The 24,945-nt window shown below is 34.5% G+C and overlaps 1 protein-coding gene across 4 annotated transcripts; it reads right to left on the reverse strand.

The window, feature by feature from the left end:
* Positions 1-249: 249 nt before the first annotated feature.
* Positions 250-23,069, reverse strand: LOC122016809 (peptidyl-prolyl cis-trans isomerase FKBP19, chloroplastic-like). Of its 4 annotated transcripts, none has more exons than XM_042574211.1 (10): positions 22,832-23,065; positions 22,643-22,709; positions 21,988-22,125; positions 8,810-8,895; positions 8,676-8,726; positions 8,331-8,411; positions 5,081-5,125; positions 1,220-1,275; positions 588-663; positions 250-519 (listed from the first exon to the last, which is right to left on the reverse strand). In XM_042574211.1, the coding sequence occupies exons 1-10, from the start codon at positions 22,928-22,930 to the stop codon at positions 424-426; spliced, it is 795 nt and encodes a 264-aa protein (XP_042430145.1). In that variant the 5' UTR covers positions 22,931-23,065; the 3' UTR covers positions 250-423. The 4 variants fall into 4 exon arrangements, 3 of the variants coding, with proteins under 3 accessions (XP_042430145.1, XP_042430147.1, XP_042430146.1); XR_006121189.1 differs by having other exon boundaries at positions 494-519; positions 588-671; positions 22,832-23,064; XM_042574213.1 differs by lacking the exon at positions 21,988-22,125 and having other exon boundaries at positions 22,832-23,069.
* Positions 23,070-24,945: the final 1,876 nt, after the last annotated feature.

Below are 24,945 nucleotides of genomic sequence, written 5' to 3' on the forward strand. Positions count from 1 at the left end.
TATTTTCTTTCTTAATTCTGATTTAGTTGATTAACTGTGCGAGCAATAAGCATGCTTCCTAGAGAGTTACCGTGCTTTTAAATTTTGTAAGTGGTTATTAGGATTATAAATGAATTGAATCGAATTAAATCAAATTTTGTTGTTCACAATTATTTGGTAAGGTAATTGAGTCATAGCCCTTATTAGACATCTGGTGAAGATGGCATTGAATAACAAATTATTCTAATGAAGTGAACTAAAGCAAATAAATGATGGAAAATACAAGTTACATTTAATAGTGTGATTGAAAGTAATTCACGAACATGACATTGGTCATCATATTTGCCAAGCAGGAATCAATCTCAGAAAAATGATCCCGCCTGTCAAGTAAAATGGTAAAATCAAATATTGTAGTGCAAAAAATTAAAAAACTACAGACCGCATTCAGCTCGGGACAACTTTAAGCAGTTCGATATCAAATAAAAGGGTTTTGTCTATCAGGCCTTGATTCTTCAGAACAAAATCGAGAGCTCTTTGGCCCTGAAGAATAATTAAACAATAATCAGCACTTTGCTAGAAGTGTACTAATGAATTTAATCCAGACATACTGAGAATGTCGTTGGTCTGGGGCCAAGTTTGTTGTAGTCATTATCGGGATAACCCAATTCGGGAGGTACTATCATCCTGCAATGCTATTGAATTATATGTTTATAGCATATAAATAGTTGAAAAAGGTCAAATAAGCACCCTTTGAAACACATGTTATGAATATGACACTCAAAAATCCAAAAAAAAAAAATTGAGTCTATTTTTCATTCATAAACCATTGCGTAGTGTACAAAGCAACAACTTTACAAAAAGCATTTCGTGTGAATCTAATAAAGAGCCACCAAGAATGTGCTCATGTCACTTCAATATGACATGAGCAAAAAAGCCAGATGACACTGGGGTTGTCATAACAGTGTTACATTTATCAAATTTTCCACGATGCAACATTTACCAACATATGAGAGCCACCAATCGGCTACATAATATGAATATTTAGAGAGAAGTCACAAGTTCATAGCAAATTTGATTGGAGTTGCAAATTTTCAGTATTCCAACTGGCGATTTAATTGGTTAAGGAACCAAATGCACTTTATGACTACTATGGCGGTGCATATCTATTAGAAATTCCAACAACCTTAATAGTAAATGCAAAATTATTAAATGGAAAATTATGATAGGGCTGCTACATCACCTCCTGATACCTCCAGGTGCCATGCCAATAATTGCTTCCTCAAATGCAGGAATCACCTAATCAAATGAGACAGTACAACATAAGAGAGAAACTACAAATATATCTACTTTCAAAACAAAATATGGTGAACACAGCAAACCAAGCCGTAGTCCACTAGCTGGAGTCAATTAAATGGATCCTCCTATGTCATTACGCTCTATCTCCTATTATATAATCTTTTATATTTAAATAAATTTTATCTTATTTTATCATTACTAATCAAGTCTTCTTTAGTCTTTCTCTTCCTCGTTTGATATACGTATTTATCATAATTTCACATCACTTAACTGGATCATTCCCTCAATAGGTGCACCCTAATATTATCTATAATTATCTCATTTTTTATCCTGTATCATCTATGTCTCTCATCTTTTGCTTGTGTGCTCGAGTCATAGTCCAATATTCAGCTACATATAACATAACAAATCTAACCGTCATTTTATAAAATTTCCTCATAAAGTTTAGAGCTACTTTACAATCACAAAGAATACATAACACTCTCTTCCATTTCAACCATTCTACTTGTATTATAAGGCATCTCTCTAAACTCTTTCATCCTTTTACAAAAACAACCCTAAATACTTGAAGCTTTTAGTAATAAATAAATTGTCATATCCTATCTTAACAATTGTCTAACTATGTCTAATATTACTAAATTTAAATATCATATATTTTGTCTTTACTCTACTCAGCAATAAAAAACTTTTTCACTTCTGGTACTTCCCGCCAAGATTAGAACTTAGCATTTAATTTTTCATGTGTTTTATCTACCAAAACAATATCATCTGCAAAGAATAAGCATTATGGTAATATGTCTTGGATGTGTCTAGTGAGTTTAAAAAATAAAATACGATGAATAATTAACAAAAATAAAAGCTATGCTAGAAGTTCAGATCATTTACCATGTCATGGCACTGAACATGCTCCTTACTAAACTGCATAAAAAAATACCAATCTTCTACCTAACAAAAACCTTAGGTCTAGTTGTCTCAAATGTTCCCACAATACCCTAGTGGACCTCCTATGGGGCAAGAACATCACTGCTCAATTCCATGACTACGCATTGTGGTTTAATCATAGCTAATCAGTGGATTAAGGGTTTAGAAGTTTAGGTTAAGGTTTTAGTGGATTAGAGGTTTAATCAAAGAGAGATATGTTATGCAATTATGCTCTAAGAAGTTGAGTTTGACTAAATTATTTAAATATTATTGGCGGAGGATTTAAGTTAGCCTTACCATGTGTTTGATACATGTTAGGTTTCATAGGTGGAAATTCAAGGAGCTCAAGATTGACCAAATAATTGGAAGATGATGAAGAAACCCAGGAGGTTTTGGCAGGTTAGTGAAGTTCAAGGAGGTCAAGGTTGATCTAGAAGTTTAGTAGATGATGAAGTTCAAGAAGGTTAAAATTGACCAGATGCTCGGTAGATGATGGAGAAGTCCAAGTGGTCTTAATAGGTTACTTATAGGGTCAAGATTGACTAGGAGTTTAGTAGATGTCATGGAGCTGGCATACTCACTCGATGTGGTTGAGTCATACTGAGATATGACTTGATGCGATCAAGTTGGAGAAGTATTAATTCAATGGCTTAGAGGACAAGACCGAAAATGGGCTTATGGGCGAGAAGCATTAACAATATTTAAAAATCAGGAGGCAAGATCTCTAGGCAAATGGACAGAAACCTTAAGGTGAGGCAGGGCATTTAGATAAGCAAATGAAGACCTGGAATTGAAGATGAGACCTTTAGATAAGAAAACAAATGCGCTATAAGAGAATTATGATTGTAATCATGGGTTCACGTTTTGGGAACATCATCAACTATTTGATGTAGTAGCTTTTATGACCCCTCAATTAAGAAACACATGGTTCCTTGACATAATCAGTTGTGAAGCTCAATCCTTAAGTTGTCATAAGTCATGTGACAACATCTTTGACCAAATTCAATCACCAAGAAGTGATCTTAGTCTATTATAGGATTAAGTCAGCTAAGAAGTCAATTAAAGGCACTATGTTCATCGAACAAAATATTTTTATTGGGATTCAATGGGTTAGACACTAGGGCAGTTGACTATAAGTTTGTCTAGTCAATTGACCATTGGCTAATAGATTTCTTGTTTAATTTCAATCAATTGGAGGCGTTCAAAAACTAATCATTGGAGCCTTGAGCCTTCCTTTACTCAATACCTATGTAGAAATTAACATATAGCTATGACAAAAGAGTAAAAGCTAGACATTTCCTAAGTGCTTTAGATAACACGAGGCTCTTATTATCATTTTTATAATATCTCATAGGAAAGATTCTTGTACAAGATTTAGAGGAGTGACTCACCTAACAACTAAGTTAATAGGTCATAGAGTAGAACCACAAGGCCCAAACCACGTTAAATATTCTGTTTTTTCTTATCCATGTTTTTGTATTTTACTTTTGATGTATATCATTAATATTAACAAACACTAATTATTCATTCCTTCTCTACATGCACTATAGCTCATAACATTTGGTATCAGAGCAAGGTTCTCCTAACACTTAATTGAATAATAAACAAGGATAGGGACGCTAAAAGGACAACACATGTTTACATCACTATACTTTGACGGTGTGAACTTTGCTTATTGGAAGTCGCAATACTAAAAATTTGGTTATACACATGTTTACATCACAATACTTCCAATAAGCCTTCTATGAAAAGTTATATGTAAAGACCTCCATCCAAAGTCCAAAAAGAGTTTAACAAGATCTCGTAATGTACCAGCGTATCTAGCTGATTTCAAGAGATTGGATGAGTCCTTCACAAAGTGGGTAGCTATAGACTTAGCACGATGACCACTTTATCCGAGGTTTGGACTTTACCATCAAGGATTGCATATATTTTGCAACATTACCTCACACCGGGTTGCAGAGTCCATTGCCATGCACATTAAGGCCACTAGCTCACAAACTTCTTAGGGGGCACAAAATATTGGGCAACAAGAGAAACATCAGCAAGATGTGGGTAATCAGAAAACTAGAGAGCTCCTTCCTGAGAATTCTTCTGGTGATACCCAAATTAGGTCTAACCTGATCCTCCTCTAGCGCTTGATTATTGTAACATCTCGGCTAGCTATAGTGGATTGAGGCCCAGCAAAGAGAGTCATGTTTGCTCAACAAACCTTGTTGAATGTATGAGTGTTGTTGTCAGGCTCCAAAAACATGCGTCCAGGATAGTGGATGATGTTAGACTGGATGAAGGAGAAGCACAAGCGTAGGGGGCAGGATGTTACGAAAGTGTGAGGTAGATGTCAAGGAAATGGAGGGTTAGCAAAGGTGTAGATGTCTTTGGAGATGGCCGCAAATAATGAGAACTTCCCAAGCAAACTAATTTTTCATTGGTAATTTGATGAGGTCATGTAAGATGAGTTTTTACCCCAATGGTTAACGAACCATGAGCTTTTTCTATGGGGACAAACTAATTCACTGATCCAATAGGAGTTCCTTTGCAAGAGTGATGACCTATGCAGATAGATTGTGCCTACACATTTCCTTAGGGACATTAAAAAAACTACACTGTTTCTAGAAAACTTCTTAACACTATGTCATATATTCTGCTCTGCTACAAAGTATTGCAAGTATTTGTCCCAAGGAAATATGCTAATTTTTTAAAGGAATTAAACTAGTTTTTTTTTTTACTTCCATTGAGATGTTGAAACACATGTTAAACCTACAAATAAGGATTCGGCAAAACAAGAAAGAATTTCATATTCATCTGCCTAATACTGCAAAATATTCCTCATTTTGACATCAATAACGAACAGTAATTGGTTGGTGAACAAAGAAGCACTTACCTCTTTAAAACCAACTTTAAACTTAAAAAAATCTTTGTCATCTCCCTGCAAATTCAAAACATCATGTACTAAGAATGAGAGATATGACATAGAGAGTAAGTTCCAGTACATTAAAGAATAGGACTCCCTAATGAACAACCTAACAAAGATATGCTGAAGTGTTAAACTTATGTATTGCCTGACAGGCTGAAACCACAAATGCATCTTACTCATTGGGACAATGACTTCCTAGCATAATGTCACAGTCTACCAATTTTCAAACTCAAGGGAGGTAATTGATCTACTATTTAGCCTGCACTTCTAGCCTGTGGTTTTGACTAATGGTCCATCTTCTAATCTCTTCCTTAGGATCAATTTAGATATTTCTTTAAAATCTCTTATCATAAAATTATCTAAATATTTTATATGAGCTTTCTAGAAACATTATGTACACCATTGGATCAAACCCATCCTAAGCATCCAACTGAGAGGAGAATGACTATAAATGTCTCTCTTCCCTTCAGTTGTATCTCAAGAATAGTAAGTCCACTTGACTTACTAATCTCTCAAGATATCTATCTCTCTTAGTTTCTCTTATGTGAGTCTCTAACAGGTTAGGCTTACTTGGTAATTTTATGGGGAAAAGTTGTCTAAGTGTCACATGGGTGAGTAGTCCTATAGTCAAGCTCATGACAATAAACAAAAAAATTTGAAGAAAATTAAAGAGTGAAGACTTTATTTGGAATTTAACTTGTAACTCAAATAGCACTTGATTTTAAACATATGCCATCTCAGAGAGTTTGTAATGCAACAAAGGGACAAACCATATCATAAAAACTTAAAGGACAACGATGCAGATGAGTTCTTATTGTGTCCTCCAGATGGGTATGTCGATCTCCTTAAAGTTAGGCTAGAAGCTAAATGATATACACATTTGTAGTAATGATAATATGATGTTACTTCCTCATATAGAAGAGGCTTTAGTCTTAGTTCTCTCAATTATATTCCATTGCCCTCTTTGTTGATTAAATATTAGAAATACCTCCTTTTGGTGTAATCATACCTAAATGATCAAGCTCGATCATGACGTAGTTGAGGCTCCAATAGACTAGAGAGTGTTCCTAGTCAGCTAGTGAATTAAACTGACTAGCAGTCGATTCAGGCTTAGTTTCTAGAGAATAGAATGTTTCTATTTGGTGCCGAGGGAACTGGGTAGTAGATTGAATGAGTTCATACGATATTAGAATCGAGTTCACTGATGACTTAGTATGAAAGCTAGAAGATAGTCGTTGATCTAACATACTGAAGCTACAATGGTCAGATAACCAGGGTTTATAGTGAAGCAGTTGATTGATGGTCTGAGGTAATCGTTGGCAAACTAAAGAATAGCAATTGGAAATAGTTGACTAATTGTAGATATTGATCTACAACAGAATAGAAGAACAAAAAGTGAAAGTTGAAGATTTTGAAGGTTATATAAGGATATCAAGAGAAGCATTCAAAACCAAGCAAAATACTTATTGTCTAATCTCTCTTAAGTTTTTCTCTCTTGCATGGAGAAAGTTAGTAGGAACGAGGGTTCCGAACCACGTTATATTGAGTGTCAGAGTTTAGTGTGCATTATATTGTTTTTTTCTATGTTTTTTGTTTCGTATAATCTGTGTGACATTACTAATGCATTAACAAGAATTGAAGTTTTATTTGTAGGTCAATTGTTATTCCCCATCCCCCCTCCCCTAGCCATATGATTACAATACACTCACCGTCCTAACACCTCCCACCATAGCAATTTGGAGAGTAGGTGCATCAAGCTCTTGGAATCATTGTTCTTAGGGAGTCAAATTTATGTATTAACTAAAACAATCATTTATATGTGATAAAGTAATCATCTGAAGCTAGGTTTGAATAATTATAACTGTAGTGTTTACCTTTGGCATCACAAGTGGATCAATAAATTCTAATTCTCGTCACCATTTTGTTTTATGATAGAGGATATTACTATTGTATTGTTAAGTATGATTAGGATTAATAAGGAACTAGAGTTAATTGGAAATAATTATCAGGAATTAGAGTTGGTTATGGCCTTGATTGAAATGAGGTTAAACCAACGTCTTTTGAAGGTGTTTGCATCAAGGTTCAAATTCTCAAGCCATAGTTTCTGTCTTTGACCAGAAATATTATGCCGAAATTCTAATGCATAGTGTCGATGGTGGATTGGATGTTGAAGGATGAAAGAGATAAAGCATAAGAAGAAGACATTGCATGTGACGAGCGGTATTGAGTTTCGATAATTTACTGAAATGATAAATTTTGACCATTTCACCTGACACAATACTAGATTTCAAACTATGGTTTGCATCAGATTTGCTGATAAATTGAGATTAGATAGGCTATTTAATGATTGCATCAGGTAAGGATCAACTTCAAGTTTGAATTGGACTCGCAATAAGATTGAAAGAGATTGTTGCATGAAGTTGTTATGTTATGCCAATGGCCATAGAGATCCACTTCAATAAGATTAATATTACCAATGTTTTTACATACCATGGTTAAAACGTATCGTTTCCATAAATTTCAAAATACTATACTATATCATTGTGTCAGTCATGTCGATGAATGTCATGTCATAATGGAATTCAACAACTCTTATCACAAATGCATCAAGACTAATTGAAATAGTCGGGTTTTTTTAGCTTGTGTCCATGCAATACAATGTCAAATTGTATCATTTCAAATGGAACTTTGATATATAGTTGTGTTCCCTTTCGTCTTCTTTTTCACCTCCCTTTCTTCCCAATTCTCTGGTACTATAACTCGAAACATTGGTATGGTACCAAAATATTGTTTTGAAGTCCAAAACTATGGCATGAGATTTTGAACTTTGTTATAGACTAATCAAATTCAGATGAAAAACACTCGAATTATCATCTTATTGTCCCATCTTGTATAGAAGATAATACAAATGTTTTAGGACTTGTACACATCAGTTTCACATAAGAAAATTGATCTTTATAGGAAGCATTTTACCACTTCAACTATTCTGCACATCCTTCAGGGTTGATTGGTGTAATTGATAATCCAATACATGACGTTTTTCAAATATACCACCAATTTCATAATTTAAAAAGTTTAAATGACTGTTGGTTCATTATATTTATGATCGACAGACCTACGACATGCCCTTTCTATTCCTCTTGAAGAATTCTGAGCAAACATCATCAAAGGAAAACCTTAACAGCAAAGAAATACTTCAATAATTTTGGTATATTACCTCAAAAGAACCACCTTTTGTCTTGTTTCTTGCTTCGAATATGCGACCATAGTATCCTATTGTATATCCATCCCAGTCAACCTTCAATACATTTACAAATCTACATGAGTCTGTCCCAACTCAACTATATCGTAGAAAATTATAAAAATAAATTAAGAGAATGAAAGACCAAATTAGAAACTACCAAATGATCCCCAATTTAGCATTATACTTATAGTGTGTTTAGTTTAGCTGCTCTAGTTAATGTGTTAATTGGGCAATTATGAAAGTAGAAACATCAGCAAAGGTATTGTTATATCTGATAATTCTAAATGAAATATTATTATTGATGCAATTCTGCCTCACCACAACTGTGTCACCAGATTTTGGGGTAGGACCATCACCTACTCGCAAATCCTACAGCCAAATTATAATCAAAATTTTGTTTTTCTCAGCAAACTTACAAAATCATGCACCTGTAATCATTTGCCAATGATAACCTTATACTGAAGACCTGATTGGGTCTCCATATAGTCTGGATAGCGCATTTTTGTCTTCCCATAGTCCTTCCCACGAAGTGCTGGCACTGGGTAAACAAGCATAAAAAGGTGAGTCCAGTGCAATAAGTAAACCTGATTTTTTTTAAATTAATAAAATATCATTGAATTCCTAGATATTTATTTTAAAAAAAATGTATTCCAGCCAATCCAATAATTTTATTGTGTTAAATGTGTAGGATAGTGGAGATATAATATAATATATATAAGAGTGTCTTCTTGTCTAGCAAAACTATAGGTCCGCATTAAAGATTTGTCGTAAGATCTTACCAGAATTCCTAAACCAAAAGGTTTTAAATGACTTAATAAATCATTCTAGATGGAGTGCAGGTTAAATACATCATACACAGAAAATTGGCCATTAATTGTGGAAAAGGATTGCAACAGTTAGGATCCTATAGTTGTTACACAGTTGTAACAAGCTATAACCTATAGCTGCTACAACATAATGTTGACTGGTGTTACTCGAGATAAAGTGTATATGTTGTAGCTGTCATGTTCATAACTGCTACAATATATTATTGACCAATATTGACTAGAGATAAAGTGTTCATGTTATGAGCTACAATTTATAGTTGCTACAACATAGTGTTACTAGTATCGACCCAAGTTGAAGTATTCATGTTGCAACAACTATGGCATGTAGTTGCTACAACTTCAAAAAACAAAGGTATTTTTGAGAACAAAAATAGGGTCAGACAGGTGTTGTTTTGATGATAAATGAGAAAGAGGTGTCATTTTGATTTTTGTCCATAAAAAATTATAATATTATAAATAAGCAATATATAACTTTCTTATAAGTTAACAAAAAAAAAAATCAATAACTAATGACGTGAGAATATATAATAAAAAAATTAATTATATTAGCTTAGAAGTAATATTTATTTCATAATGATTAAATTGAATTATATTATTTTTTATTCTTTTAATAAATAATTTAATTAATTAATTAAACAACATTAAATAATGAATTATATGTTATTTATAATATGATTAGTTAATTTAGGTGATTACTTATAGTTTTTTAAATTATTTAAATAATAGTGTATATATATATAAATAGTTTAATAATTAATTATAATAATTTTTAAATTATTTAACTAGTAAATTATATATAAATAGTTTAATAACTAACTATAATAAAGATTTAATTAGTTAATTACTATTTATATAAAAAAATAACTAACAAATAATAACAACTAATAATTAATAATATTTATTATTATTGATTATTCAATTGAATATCAATTGTTTTAGATTTAAAACATGAATATAGGAATGCTCACCAGTAAAGTAATAGAGATAGTAAATATAATAATTACAAGAAGCGTTAATATTTCAGAGAAGAAGGTAAAGATGATAAAAATCTCTCGTTTTAAATTATATACACAAGAAAAAGTAAAATGAAGAATTGAATAAGTATTATTATAAATATTTGATTAAAGGACGAAGTAGTAGAGTAATTAGTAAGAAATAAAGAATCGTAACTCTCAAAATAGTGGTAACAAAAGAATCTATTACATTAAATTAAGTCACCAAACATAGGTTTTGAAAAGACCTTATCTTATGACAAAGTATTCTGACAAACAAGATGATTTTAATAGGAGAACATCTAAATGAACATATAGAATAAGAAATGGGGAATATGATAAAGTGCATGGGGCTATGATTTTGAAATAAAAAATTAAGAACGAAAAATTATATTGGATTTTACGATAGCATATAAACTTATAATAAATAATATATTTCTCAAGAAGAAAAAAGAAAACATTATTACTTTCAAAAATGAGAATAATAACTTGCAAATTAACTTTCTTATAGTCAGGAAAAGTGATAAAACATCCCTATAGAAAAATTAACCTCCTAACATAAGTTAGTGGTGTTAGATACACGCATCAAGTATAATTTCAACAGAAAAAAAAAAAAAACGTGCATGACTCCTAGGATCAAGTGATGGAAACTATAGGATGGGAAACAAGGTATGTTTAAGCAGAGGGTAGAGCACAAATATAAGAAAAAATATATGACGACTCAAATATAATATGGGATAAGATAGCGTCAAATTTAAAAACAGTGCCTAAGAGCATACTCAGTAAGTCAAGAAGAGACACATCACTAAATAAAAGAACCTCGGTTAAATAAGGAAGTACAACAGACATTGAAGGGAAAAAAAGGCAAAGTTATTGTATACTTGTAAGAATGAAAAAAAAAATTAAAAGTGTGCAGTAGCCAAAAATAGGCCTATAAAATTGTGAGTGAAGCCAAAAATAAAGTTTTCAAACATTGTATTGCCAACTTGATACAAATTGAGCGAAAAGGATAATTTATAGAATAATTAAAGCGAGAAAAAGGAAAATAAAAGATCTTATCAAAATAAGATATATTAAAGATGAATCCAATAAATGTTAATAAAGGATAAGAAAATAAAGGAGTGATGAAAGAGTTATTTTCATCAACTTTTCAATGAAGGATTAGATGACCAACTTAACTTAAAAAATTTAGGCAGATTAGATGAATATAGAAATTTAAATTTTTATCAACTAATTCAAACTTTAGAAATAGAACAACATTAAATAAGATGCAAAATGAAAACCGGTTAGACGAAATGATATTTCGATGGAGGTATAAAAGTATCTAGGGAAGCAGGTGTTGGTGCGGCTAGCACTAACGGTCTAACTCAAATTTTAATGAATGACAAAGTAGGCTAAATTAGTTTCATATTGATTTAACACTTTGACAAAGTGTGAAGGAGAAGCCCAAACGGGTCGACGGGCTGACCTGACGTCTGGCACGAAGTCCAGCTAGGTCGACGGGCTGACCTGATAGCTGGCATGAAGTCCAGACGGGTCGAAGGGATGACCTGACGTTTGGCACGAAGTCCAGCTAGGTCGACGGGTTGATCGAATAGCTGACACGAAGTCCAGACGGGTCAACGGACTGACCGGACGTCTGGCAGGTAAGTTGAGGTAAGTCACTGGAGGGGAGTGACTGTGAGGACGCGTTCCCGGGAAGGGAACTTAGGCGTCGATCCAACTTAGAACCATTTCGGAACTTTAAGTTGAGATCTTGATTAGATTCCGATCTCGGTGAGACGGAATCTAATTACTATTCTATTTAATTATAAACTGTGCTAACACTTTGTTTTGCAGGATATATTATTTACATTTGCCTCCGGACTAACGTTTTCTTGCAGGAAGGAGATTGCTAGAAAACAAGGATCCGGGCGCCCGGAAGGGATCCGGGCGCCCGGAGGCAAGTTTTATCCTCCAACGCACGTCGACACGTGGAGCTTCGTGATTGGCTGGGCTACGTCACATTCCAGGCATCCGGAAGGGATCCGGGAGCCCGAAGCCTCCTATATAAGGAGGGTGAAGGCTGGAGCAAAGATAACTCACAACACAAGATCTTCCATTGCTTGCTCTGCTATGCTCCTGCAACGTTGCGACCGACAAAGTGTTGTTTTTCTTTTTACTCTTTATTGTCGGTATTTCTTTTTCCTTAAAAGCAATTTTGTACTTTACTTTTGTAATATTTCGAATTGTTAGTGGATTGCCCAACGAAAGCACTCAACGAGCGCGGGCCATGGAGTAGGAGTCGACATAGGCTCCGAACCAAGTAAAAAATTACTTGTGTTAGCGTTGCTTTAATTTTATTTATTCCGCTGCGTACTCGATCTTCTTTGCAACGTTTTTTAAATCGATATTCACCCCCCCCCTCTATCGACTTTCACGATCCAACAAGTGGTATTAGAGCAGGTACCGCTCTGATTTGGTGCAACCACCAATCGAACAGGGGGTGAAATTCTTTTCCATTTTCTTTTTCGGTTTTCAGTTTTCCGTTACCTTTTTGGAAATCTTCTCATTCACAATTAATCTGAATTGGTGCAACACCAATTCAGTTTTACATATTTTTCTTAATACCGCACTACTAATCCAAGACAAAGTGTTAGGATTTCTTGCTTTTGTTTGTGTGTGCAGGACAAATATGTCTCAAATTGAAGACTTCAACACAGTACGTCCCCCCATTCAACGGGAACGATTTTTCGTACTGGAAGAAGCGGATGGAGGTCTACCTGAAGACCGATTTCGATCAATGGTTCAGTGTCACCAAAGGCTACAAGGTGCCAATCGACAACTCCGGAAACCCACTAGACCCGGAACAGTGGACTCCGGACATGAGAAAGAAGTCCTCGATGGACTACAAAGCTCTCAACACGCTGCAATGCGGGCTAACGAAGGAAGAGCTGAACCGAGTGGGACCGCACCAAAATGCGAAAGAGTTATGGGACAAATTGATCGAACTACACGAAGGAACAAGCGACGCCAAGGTAACTAAGCGCGGCCTTTTATTAAATAAATTATTTAATATTAAAATGCAGGAAAGAGAAACAGCGAGTCAACTCCATGCGAGGATCAAAACATCCTCAACGGACTCTACGCGATAGACCACCAAATGGAGAATCGCGATCTAATCAGGTACGCATTGAATGCTTTTTCCACGTAATACCTTGTAGGCATCTATCGTGGATGCCTACAAAATTTCAAAAAAATTATCTAAATTAAAACTCGACGAATTGTTTTGCGAATTAGAATTACACAGGCAGACTAACTTCGAATCCGAGAAAGGTATTGCCTTGTTTGCAGGTCCCTCCAAGGAAAAGAAAAAAACCAAGCCTGAACCTGAAGATGAGTCCGACCAAGATTATGAAGACGAAGAGTACCTGGTGAGCCTGGTAAGGAAGATGTTCACCAGGAGGAAGAAAAGCTTCAGCAAAAAGGACCTGCAGGAGATCAACTTCCCATCTGAACCAAGGAACGTGACTTGCTTCGGGTGCAACAAGAAAGGCCACTACAAGAACGAGTGTCCGAGATTGAAGAGCAACAAGTCGAAGACATTTAAGAAGAAGGCTCTCAAAGCAACCTGGGATGACTCTTCCTCGGAAGAATCGGAGACCGAAGATCAGAAGCACCAGAGTCACCTCGCGTTGATGGCCCTCGAAGAAGAATCGGAGGACGAATTAGAAGACGGGTTCGAACCCGAATCGAGCCACGAGTCTGTACTCGTTTCTGAAGGTCCCGAAGAGGTATGTTTTAATTTGAATAAAAAATTTTATAGAATTATTGCTTATTTAAATAAAAAATTAATAGCAAAAGAAAATGAAAATAAATTGCTCCTTGAGGAAAACCAAAACCTCAAGGAACAAATCATAAATTCCAATTCAACTCAAGACCTAACACTTGAGGAGGAAAATTTAACACTAAAAACAGAAAATACTAAATTAAAAAGTATGTTAGAAAAATTTATAACAAGATCTAAGAATTTAGATTTAATTTTAAATAGTCAAAAAACAGTCTACAGTAAAACAGGACTTGGTTACAAGTCAAGTTCAAATAAATCATTTAAATCATTAATAACCCAACATAAACAACAAAATAAAGCTTGGGTTCCGAAAGCGTGCTTAACCACGCAAGTAGGAATTAACCAATATTACATACCTAAAGATAAAATATATTATATAAAATCTGATAAACCAAAACACAAACCTAGACCAACAAAATCAAAATCAAAAAATTTTAGAACCCATCAAAAATTTTAACTTAAAATTTATTTTAAAATATCCTTTTAACTTAAAATTTATTTTAAAAATCCTTTTTAACTTAAAATTTGTTTTAAAAATCTTTTTAACTTCAAATTTATCTTAAAAATCTTTTTAACTTAAAATTTTTTTAAAAAAAACTTATTTTAACTTAAAATTTATTTTAAAAAATCCTTTGTAATTTAAAATTTATTTTAAAAATCTTTTTAACTTAAAATTTGTTTTAAAAATCTTTTTAACTTAAAATTTATTTTAAAAAATCCTTTTTAACTTAAAATTTATTTTAAAAATCCTTTTTTAAAATTTATATTAACTTACAATTTAACATAAAAACTTATCTTAAATTTTTTTTAATTCAAAAATTTATTTTAAAACATTTGTAACCAAAAAAAAATCGGTCAAAAACCAGGGGCAGGCGCCCGGAAGGCACTCCGAGCACCCCGCTCCAGCCCATTCCGAGCACCCGGAGTGATTCCAGACGCTCGGACCGCCCTATATAAGAGGGTGGGGGGCAATGGCGGCCCCCCCCCCCATCTTGCAACTCTCCCTTCTATTTCTTGCAAAGGCTCTCTCCGAGTCTTAACGCAAGAGGGATTGATAATTAAAAATTTTCTTCTTTCTTCGATTATTACGCTGCTGCTAGTCAACCGAGGTCGTCATTTCTAAAAATCTTATTCATGATGCCTCGGTAAATTCCTTTTTCCCCTTATGTTTTTAAAATATTTCATTTCTATAATTTATGCTTAGTATAGTTCTTTTTTAATAATTTAGGAAACGTTCTAGATCTGGTGTTGGCCCTCTCCTGCTAGTGCCAAACCTAGATTCCCTACTGACGAACTTAGGATTAGGTTTGAGTCTACCATTTATATGCCTATCAGGACTAGGTGCCCAGACAGACAGTTTTTCTTGCGCTCCTGCATTCCAGCTGTAGATGTCATTAACCACTATAGCCTGCAGAACCTTGTTTACTGTACCACTTCAGTAAACATAAGTTTATGTGCTGAATTTTACAACAACTTAGTTAGGGTAGATGATCTTACTTATACTACTAGGGTAGCTAGTACTGATATCACGTTATCCCCTACCATCATCCGGACCTTTTTAGAGCTACGACCATCTACGTGCACTTTTCAGTGTTACCCTCCTAGGGATCTACCATTTGGCGATCCCTATTCGCATATTACTCTTGATACAATTTATTCATATTTTTTTTTTGGGAGAGCGAGTACCCACTGTGACTATGTTTAGGTCGGTATCCCTTCGAGTTCACGACTATACACTCTATAGGGTTTTAGTCTTCTGCATCTTGTCGTTGACCACTCGCGGCATCGCGATGATGCGTCCATTTCATTCTTTTCTCCTGTATGCCCTCTGCCATAGATTAGACACAGACATCAGCTTACATATATTTCAGACTATTATCTACTCAGCTGGAGTCACCACCAGCGCTCGAGTTCACATGGCGTACTGTCACATTTTGACGGCATATATCGCCTCCCTACATATTGACGTCACCCGAGGCGATATCCGAGCCATAACTGAGTTCGACGTCCTAAGATCTAGGAACTTTTCTCTAAGAGATATCTATATAGATGATGAGGGTGTCCTATATTGGCGGAGGGGGGCACAGCGCCAGCTGGACCCAGATGCCCAGGAGGAGGCAGAGCAAGATGAGTTTATGGTCGCGCTATTCGGCGAGGACGCTCCGGCCCCGATGCCACCTCCACCTCCAGGCCGAGCACCACGTCCCGCTCCTCGCACTCTAGGCGATCGAGTTGCCGGACTTGAGCTATCCATGACGAGTCTCCGTCAGGAGGTCTCCGATTTTCATCGAGGCATGCGGCAGGAAGTCACCGACCTATGACGAGAGATGCGGCAGGAGGTCTCCAACTTGCGACGAGATGTGAGACAGGAGATCTCCGACCTTCGACGTGACCTATCCAACTCCCGAGAGGATGATCGGGCCCGTCATACTGAGCTGATAGAGTTGTTACATTCCTTGGGGACCGGACCACCCTCCTCATCATCCCGATAGACTTGATCATCACTATTTGTATTTTATTATGATCGTTGTATTTTGACTTAGATATTGACTTATCCTGTTCTGACTTGCTTCGACTTAGTTATATCTCAACTCCGATATTGACTTATCTTGATCTAATTAATAGACTAGGATTCTCAAAATTGTTTTCAAAAATAGTTGTTTTTAACTTTTAAGATAAAATTTGTATATTTTCAAAATTCCCCATTGTTACAATTTCAAAATCAATCTTAACCTTAGAATAGATCAATCCCTTAGAAAGCATATTCCTATAAAACTAGAATTTGAGCATCTCACCAACACACTAGGACTACCTTGTTTGTGATTGTTAAAACATAGAAAGGGGTGAGATGCATAGGCAGATTGCCTGGACTTAAGATGCTTATATCAGTGCATCGATATAAGTCTGGGCGTTAAATACAAAATAAACATCAATCAGGTTAAGTAATTCAGCTTAGTCAAACACTAACTGATTACAATTAACTTAACCTAACTAATCAAGTGAAAGCTGCTGTCCTCTAGCAGTTAGTAAGTAACTAATTGGTTAGACAGTTTTTGTTATGTCAGGTTCAGGGGGAGGATTAACTATTTTCATACTTATTTTGAAATTAGTCTTTGAATAATAATATTTTGTAAATCTGTTTAAGTTCTTATTGGATCAATTTTTTTTAATTGGTTTTGAAATCATATTTTTGAAAATTGATTTTGAAAATTAGATTTTACAAACTCAGTCTTGAAAATAGATTTTTACTTAGTTTTAAAGTTGGTTTTGAAAATTAGATTTTCCAAATAGATTTTTAAAATTGATTTTAAAAATTGAATTTTTCAAAACATATTTTTGAAAATTTTACAAACTTAGTTTCGAAAACAGATTTTACTTAGTTTTAAAAGTTTGTTTTGAAAATTGGATTTTCCAAACATAGTTTTGAAAATTGATTTTAAAAGTTGGATTTTACAAACTTAGTCTTGAAAAATAAAATTTTACTTAGTTTTGATTTGAAAATTGGACTTAGCTTTAATAATCTCACTTTTGTAAAAATGCTATATTTGAAAATTATGTTTTAAATTTGCAAAGCTTATTTCGAAAATTAGGTTAAATTTACAAATTTTATCTTTAAAAATTACTCAAAAAAACTTAGTTATCTTTCAAAAGTTATCTTTCTAAGTTTTAAAGCTTAGTTATTTTTTTGAGAAAGCTAAAGGCTAAAGTTTTAAATAAAATATTCTATGGTTTCTACTTTAGACTCCCCTAAGTCAATCTGACTTTAATTCTTTTATTCTCTTTTACTTCCCTAAATCACTTATTTTTTTGTGTTATTTTTTTATGAATGTCAAAGGGGAGGGTTAGGTGGCTTAAGTTAGTTAAAACAAATCAACGAAATACCAAATAACAACTAACTTAAAAACCCTTGTTTTTACTTGCATATTTTTCACTAACTTAACCCAAGTTGTCATTGCATCAAAAAGGAAGAAATTGTTGATGCGATTAGCACTAACGATCTAACTCAAGTTTTAATGAATGACAAAGTAGGTTAAGTTAGTTTCATATTGATCTAACACTTTGACCAAGTGTGAAGGAGAAGCCCAGACGGGTCGACGGGCTGACTTGACGTCTGACACGAAATTCAGCTAGGTCGACGGGCTGACCTGATAGCTGGCACGAAGTCCAGACCTGTCGAAGGAATGACCTGACGTTTGGCACGAAGTCCAGCTAGGTCGACGGACTGACCAAATAGCTGACACGAAGTCCAGACGGGTCGACGGGCTGATCGGACGTCTGGCAGGTAAGTTGAGGTAAGTCACTGAAGGGGAGTGACTGTGAGGACGCGTTCCCGGGAAAGGAACTTAGGCGCCAATCCAACTTAGAACCATTTCGGAACTTTAAGTTGAGATCTTAACTAGATTCCGATCTCGGTGAGACGGAATCTAATTACTATTCTATTTAATTATAAACTGTGCTAACACTCTGTTTTGCAGGATATATAATTTACATTTGCCTCCGGACTAACGTTTTCGTGTAGGAAGGAGATTGCTGGAAAACAAGGGTCCGGGCGCTCGGAGGCAAGTTTTATCCTCCAACGCACGTCGACACGTGGAGCTTCATGATTGGTTGAGCTACGTCACATTCCAGGCGCCCGGAAGGGATCCGGGCGCCCGGAAGGGATCCGGGCGCCCGGAGCCTCCTATATAAGGAGAGTGAAGGCTGGAGCAAAGATAACTCACAACACAAGATCTTCCATTGCTTGCTCTGCTATGCTCCTGCGACGTTGCGACCGACAAAGTGTTGTTTTTCTTTTTACTCTTTATTGTCGGTATCTCTTTTTCCTTAAAAGCAATTCTGTACTTTACTTTTGTAATATTTCGAATTGCTAGTGGATTGCCCAACGAAAGCACTCAACGAGCGCGGGCCATGGAGTAGGAGTCAACATAGGCTCCGAACCAAGTAAAAAATTACTTGTGTTAGCGTTGCTTTAATTTTATTTATTCCGCTGCGTACTCGATCTTCTTTGCGACGTTTTTTAAATCGATATTCACCCCCCCCCTTCTATCGACTTTCACGATCCAACAGCAGGGTATTAAATGGCTTACGAATTATTTAACCTGATATTGAAAATGAAAAAATACCTCATCAATGGAGTAAGTACTTTAGTCCACTATATAAAAATAGAAACATATAAAATTATGTGAATTTTAAGGGCATTAAGCTAATGAGTCATACAAAAAAAAAAAAAAAAAAAAAAAAAAGATTAAGAAAGGAGAAGAAGGTGACTAACAATCAATTTGGATTTATTCTTGAAAGGCCAACGAAAAAAAGTTATACATCTTAAATAACTGATTAAAAATATCGAGAAAAGAAACAACACTTACACATGGTATCAAATGACTTAGAAAAAATAACAAAGTTTTGATATAAATTATATAGAGAATTTTGAAAAGAAAGGAGTTAACGTAGCGTATATTGAAACAATTAAGAATATCTATGATGATGTAATAATGAGAGTGATGACTACAAGTATATTAACCAAAGTGTTTCCCATAAGAATAAGATTGCATCAAGGATCAACTCTAAATTATTAACTTTTTACACTAATTATAAATGAACTCACTAGACACATTCAAGATAAGTTACTTGCATGTTGTTTGCAGGTGGTCAATGAGACTCATAAAGGAGTAAATATTAAGCTCGAATCTGGGCACACTACAAGTTAAAGGTTTTAGGCCTAGTAAAGTAAAGACAGAATATATGAAATAGTTTAGTAGTAGTAGAACTAGCAAGGCAATTGTTAAGATAAGAGATAATGAGTCATCTGTAATTGAAAGTTTTAAATATCTAGAAGCGTTTTTGCAAAAGGATTGAGAGATTGAATTAAATGTTTTACATAAGAGGATGGTTGAAATGGAAGAGGACATCAAGTGTTTTTTGTGATCGTAAAGTATACTAAAGTTTAAAGGAAAATTTTACAAAACTACGGCTAGACCTACTAAGTTACATGGAGTTGTAAGGCGAAGCGAGTACATGAGTAGAAAATGAGAGTCGCAGAGATAAGGATGTCAGATAAGAAATAAAAACATTAAAGAGAAAGTTGGGATTGCACCTATAAAAAAAAAATTTGAAGACACATTTAAGATGGTATGTACATGCACTTAGGAGACTAATAAATACTCTAGTTAGACGATATAAGACCATGATAAATACACACATTAATTGAGAAAAAGAAAAACTAAAAAAGACTTAATTAACAACGATAAAGCAGCATAAAATTCATTTAAATATAGATAACAATATAGTAAGGCGATCGAGCCCAATAATACAGGACCCATTAGCCGATCTCACTTAGTGGGATAAAGACTTGGTTGTTGTATTGATTAGTTACTTATAAATTATATATATAAACTGCTATATAAATTTGGTATAACAGTTATATTAACTATTATAATAAGCATGACATCGTTATATTATTAATAACAATTATAATTATAATATACAATTTAATATATATATTGTTGGGAATACAATCAAAGTCATACATACGAAATACATGGAAAAGATAGTTTAAAAGATGAAAAATATTTTCATTGATATGAAATCTTTTGGATATAGCCCAGAAACAAATTCATGAGGGCTTAGGCCCAAAGTGAACAATATCATAATATTGTGGAGATATATGAATTCTTTTAATCTTAACAAGTGGTATCAGACCAGATGTCATATGGGGTGCTGGCCTTGAACAAAGTTGAGGAGAGGCCTAGAACAGGTCAAGAGTGATCGGATGCTTGCAATGAAGCCCAGAGCAAGTCAAGAATGACAGGATGCTTGTGGGGAGGCTGACCAGATGCTTGAGAAGAGGCCCGGAGCAGGTCCAGATGCTTAAGAGAAGACCCGAACCATGAGAGTAATGGTGGTCTTTGATTTGAGGGGAGAATTGTTAGGAATACAATTAGGCCCGAAGCAGGTCAACAGTGACTGGATGCTTATGGGGAGGCCGAAGCAGGTCAAGAGTGACCGGATGCTTACGAGAAGGTTCGGAATAGGTCAAGAGTGACCGGATGCTTAAGGGGAGGCATGCTCGAGGCAAGGCCCGAACCATGAGAGTAATAATGACCTTCATTTGAGGAGAGAATTGTTACGGATACAATTAAAGTTCCACATTGAAAATACATGAAAAAGATCATGAGTTTGAAAGATGAAAGATATCTTCATTGGTATGAGGTCTTTTTGGATAGAATCAAAAAACAAATTCATGAAGACTCTGATATATATATTAGTGCTATTTATATGTATGAGTTTTAATTAAAATGATATATAGTTTATTAGGGGGTTTTTTTCGAATCCAAGATACTCTCATGCCAGCACTCCTGACTTCCCCTCCCCGATTATTGGTGACTACCCGTCCACATTCTAATAAAATTCTTTTAGAAATGGGGATGCACGATGATCATATACAACTCTAAAATGCTCTATCTACTTTAACCATTTACTCCTTACCCTATTAATGATATATGCATCAGTATTTTTGAATGGTATATCTAGGATACCTAAAATTCCTATGAATAGCAACACATCATTTCATATATGCATCCAATTAAATTGTTGTTGATTCTTTTCTTATTAGTGACACATCATTTCATATATTAGTTTTAATTTTACATAACTAAAATAATTTAGTTTCTAAAATATTTCTCCAAAGGGTCAATAGAATTGTTAAAAAAAATGCAAAAGAAAAAGAACTCTACACCAAGCATAGATAATGGACATCTACTTAAACAGTCTTCAAACATCCATAAACATTCTAACAAAGTTCAAACTTCCTAAATGGTTTCCTAAGAGAAAATGACTAGAAAGTAGGAAGAGCATCAAGTTTTTGGAGCCTTTTTAATTTTTGAATTCTCTTTCATAGATATTGAATAATGGTAAATATTTGGAGAGGTGATAATGCTATGCAGTAAATTACAATATATAAAATACACAAATAACAAACTTACTGTCAGCAAATTCTGATGCTACTGCCATTTGATTGTCCAGAGAATTTTGCAAAGTGCCAATTAGACATCCAATAGCGGAGATCAAAAGTATCTTTCTTCTTTCATGATGTTCCAATGTAACAGCTAATCTATTTGTTACTACACGTGAAAAAATAATCAAAATGACTAGCCTTGTACATCAGGTATCTGAATCCAGCATCAGTTGCATCTCAAACACTAGAGTTTGAAATTGCCTCATGAGCAAGAAAAATTAATTATAGCTAAGAATCACATTTTCTTATTGAATCAAACAGATAAAAATTAAAAAGAAATAGCCCATGAAGAACAAATGTATAACTTTGAGAGTCGAATGGCATCCAGTGGGAAAAAAAAACATGTCTTCCTTTTGGGAACGAAGAATAAAGATGATTAGCGATTCAAGGTATAACCCAGTCGCATCAGTAAAGTATGCCAATTCGTACTACTGGAATTAAACAACTGAACACAAAGGGGAAAAAAAACTCTGTGCATAAGCATAAAAACAACAAGGAAAACTAAAAGCGCTTTGTAGCAGTACTAGAAGAGTAAGGAAGGGTAAATGGGCTCAATTAGAAAAATTATCAGAAAGGATTATAATTAAGAAAGATTTCGTTTCAGCTTGCACAGAGCCCCACACCTGAAATCGGAACCGACGTAGGACGGATCCCGTCAGATCTTCTCCCAATCTCCGACTTCGCGATAAACTAGGTAATAAGAAACCCACGAAGTTATGAAACAGAAAGCGAGAGTTAGCGGAGTATGGCTGGAATAGAAAACTCAGAACCCAGGAGTACGCGGAGAAGCTGGAAATAAGAAGGCAGCCTACCGAGTTAATCTTGCAGGGCTGCTGAAGGCGATGGGTTGCCCTCGGTAAGCTGCAACTGCATGAGATTCCGATCATCCAGGTCACCGAGATTGACGCCATTACCGGACCCAAATCCCGAATGGACCGAAGAGGGGAGTGAACAGGATAGCAGTCTGTTGTGGAGGCCGTAAGACCAAACTACCACGGAGGGTATTTCCGTAACAGTCGATCAAAGATGACGACCATATTTATCAGACCCCGAGACCTGAAATATCATGAATGCTTATCTCGCCTGGTTAGTTCATGGATGTCAGCAAAACAAATTCGGTAAATTTTATTAACAATAATAATTAAACTTTTATTCCGTTATTAATACTCTTACTTAAAGAATAAATTATATAGCTTTTCCCCTATTTATCTATCATAAATAACAGACCAACGATTTTAAAAAAAATCATTCACATATTAATTTTTGGATAACAAATTTCCCGGATTCAATTAAAATTTCATATTGAAAAAATTTAAAAAATATGATGAGTTTAAAAGAATGTAAGGTATTTTTATTAACATGAGGTATTTTGAGGAGAGCCCAAGAGTAAAATCATGAGGACCTAGATACAAAATAGATAATATTATATCGTTATGAAAATATATGAATATCATTTGGACTCAAAAAATGATATTAGAGTCATGATCTAAATTGATGACGGACTCGAATCTCGATCAAGATAATCAAATACTCACGAAGAGACTATCTTATCATCACAAAGAATATATGGTGCCCTCTCTATTTTAACTATTCTATTTATACCCTATATAAAATATTTCTATCAATTTATGCATCCTTTTGTAAAATCGAATTACATAATTAAAGCTCCCACTTTACTAAAAAAGAAATATGGAATTAATGACAAAATAAATTTTAGTCGTTAAATAAAGACTAATTAAAAAATTGAGTCTCTAATTAAGAGAGAGCTAAGTCATTCTGTCCTAAAACTTTGTTTACATTTTATTCTTAATTTTTTATTAAGCATTAGCTACTAAATTATTGGTCCCTATTTTACAATCGATATTTTATGAGTTGTAAAATAACGATTGCTTACAAATTTCCATCTCTAATACTGATTGAAGTAAATCATTATGTCATTATATTTTTGTTTACAAATTTCTAGATTGCTTATAAATCTAGAAAATCGACTGATCTAGACGGACAAATGATATATATAGAAAGTTGTTACCCTGAGTGATTGTCTGTAGGAGGCGCCTTCCATGCAATGGGAGGCGCCTCCCATGCAGATAATCGCCCATGGGCAACGCACACGCGTGTCGTGTGTGCATATATATGTATGATGCTCACCGTCCCATGGGTGACTGCGACGTGGCACCTGCCATGCTAGATTTTTTTAAAAAAAAATCTACTCTCCTATGCATATAATATCTCTTCTCTCTCTTTTGCATGTGCAATAAAAAAAATCTCTTTCCTCTCGTCTCTCTCTTTCCTTTCTTTAGCATTACCATGGGTCTGATCTTTTGGAGATTAAGACCACGTTGGGCTTTATCCTCCAGAGATCATACCATGTTCTGTATATTTCTATATAGTTGCAAATTTGCATGGCATTGTAACACCTCCAGAGATACTTAAAAAAAAATAATATAAGGCATTATTGAACTCCTTGCAATATCAGAAATCCACCGGACTTGAAATAGGTCCAATTAGACTTGTTTAGGTCTATCAGTAAGTTTTGATCAAAACTTACTAATGGATCTAGACAGGTTTAATTGGACTGATTTATAAATTTCTAAGGTTGCGAGAAGTGTAACAATGACCTTCATTATTTTTTTCGGTATCTCTGACGATGTTACAATGCCATACAAACTTTCAAGTATATAGAATGTGATCTTGATCTTCCAGAAATTAAGTTCAACATATATGGGCCTAATCTTTTAGAGATTAGGATCACATTTTATATATTTCTATATCAGCAATATAATGGTGTTTGTTTTCGAAAATCAATGTGTTTTTGAAAACAATAATACTGTGTTGCTAGTTTTCAAAAATTAGCACCAACACATGTTGATTTTCGAAAAACCCGCAACATATTGTTGCTGATTTTTGAAAACCAATGGCGCATTAT

This window comes from Zingiber officinale, chromosome 8B (assembly GCF_018446385.1).
Source record: "Zingiber officinale cultivar Zhangliang chromosome 8B, Zo_v1.1, whole genome shotgun sequence".
NCBI lineage: Eukaryota > Viridiplantae > Streptophyta > Magnoliopsida > Zingiberales > Zingiberaceae > Zingiber > Zingiber officinale.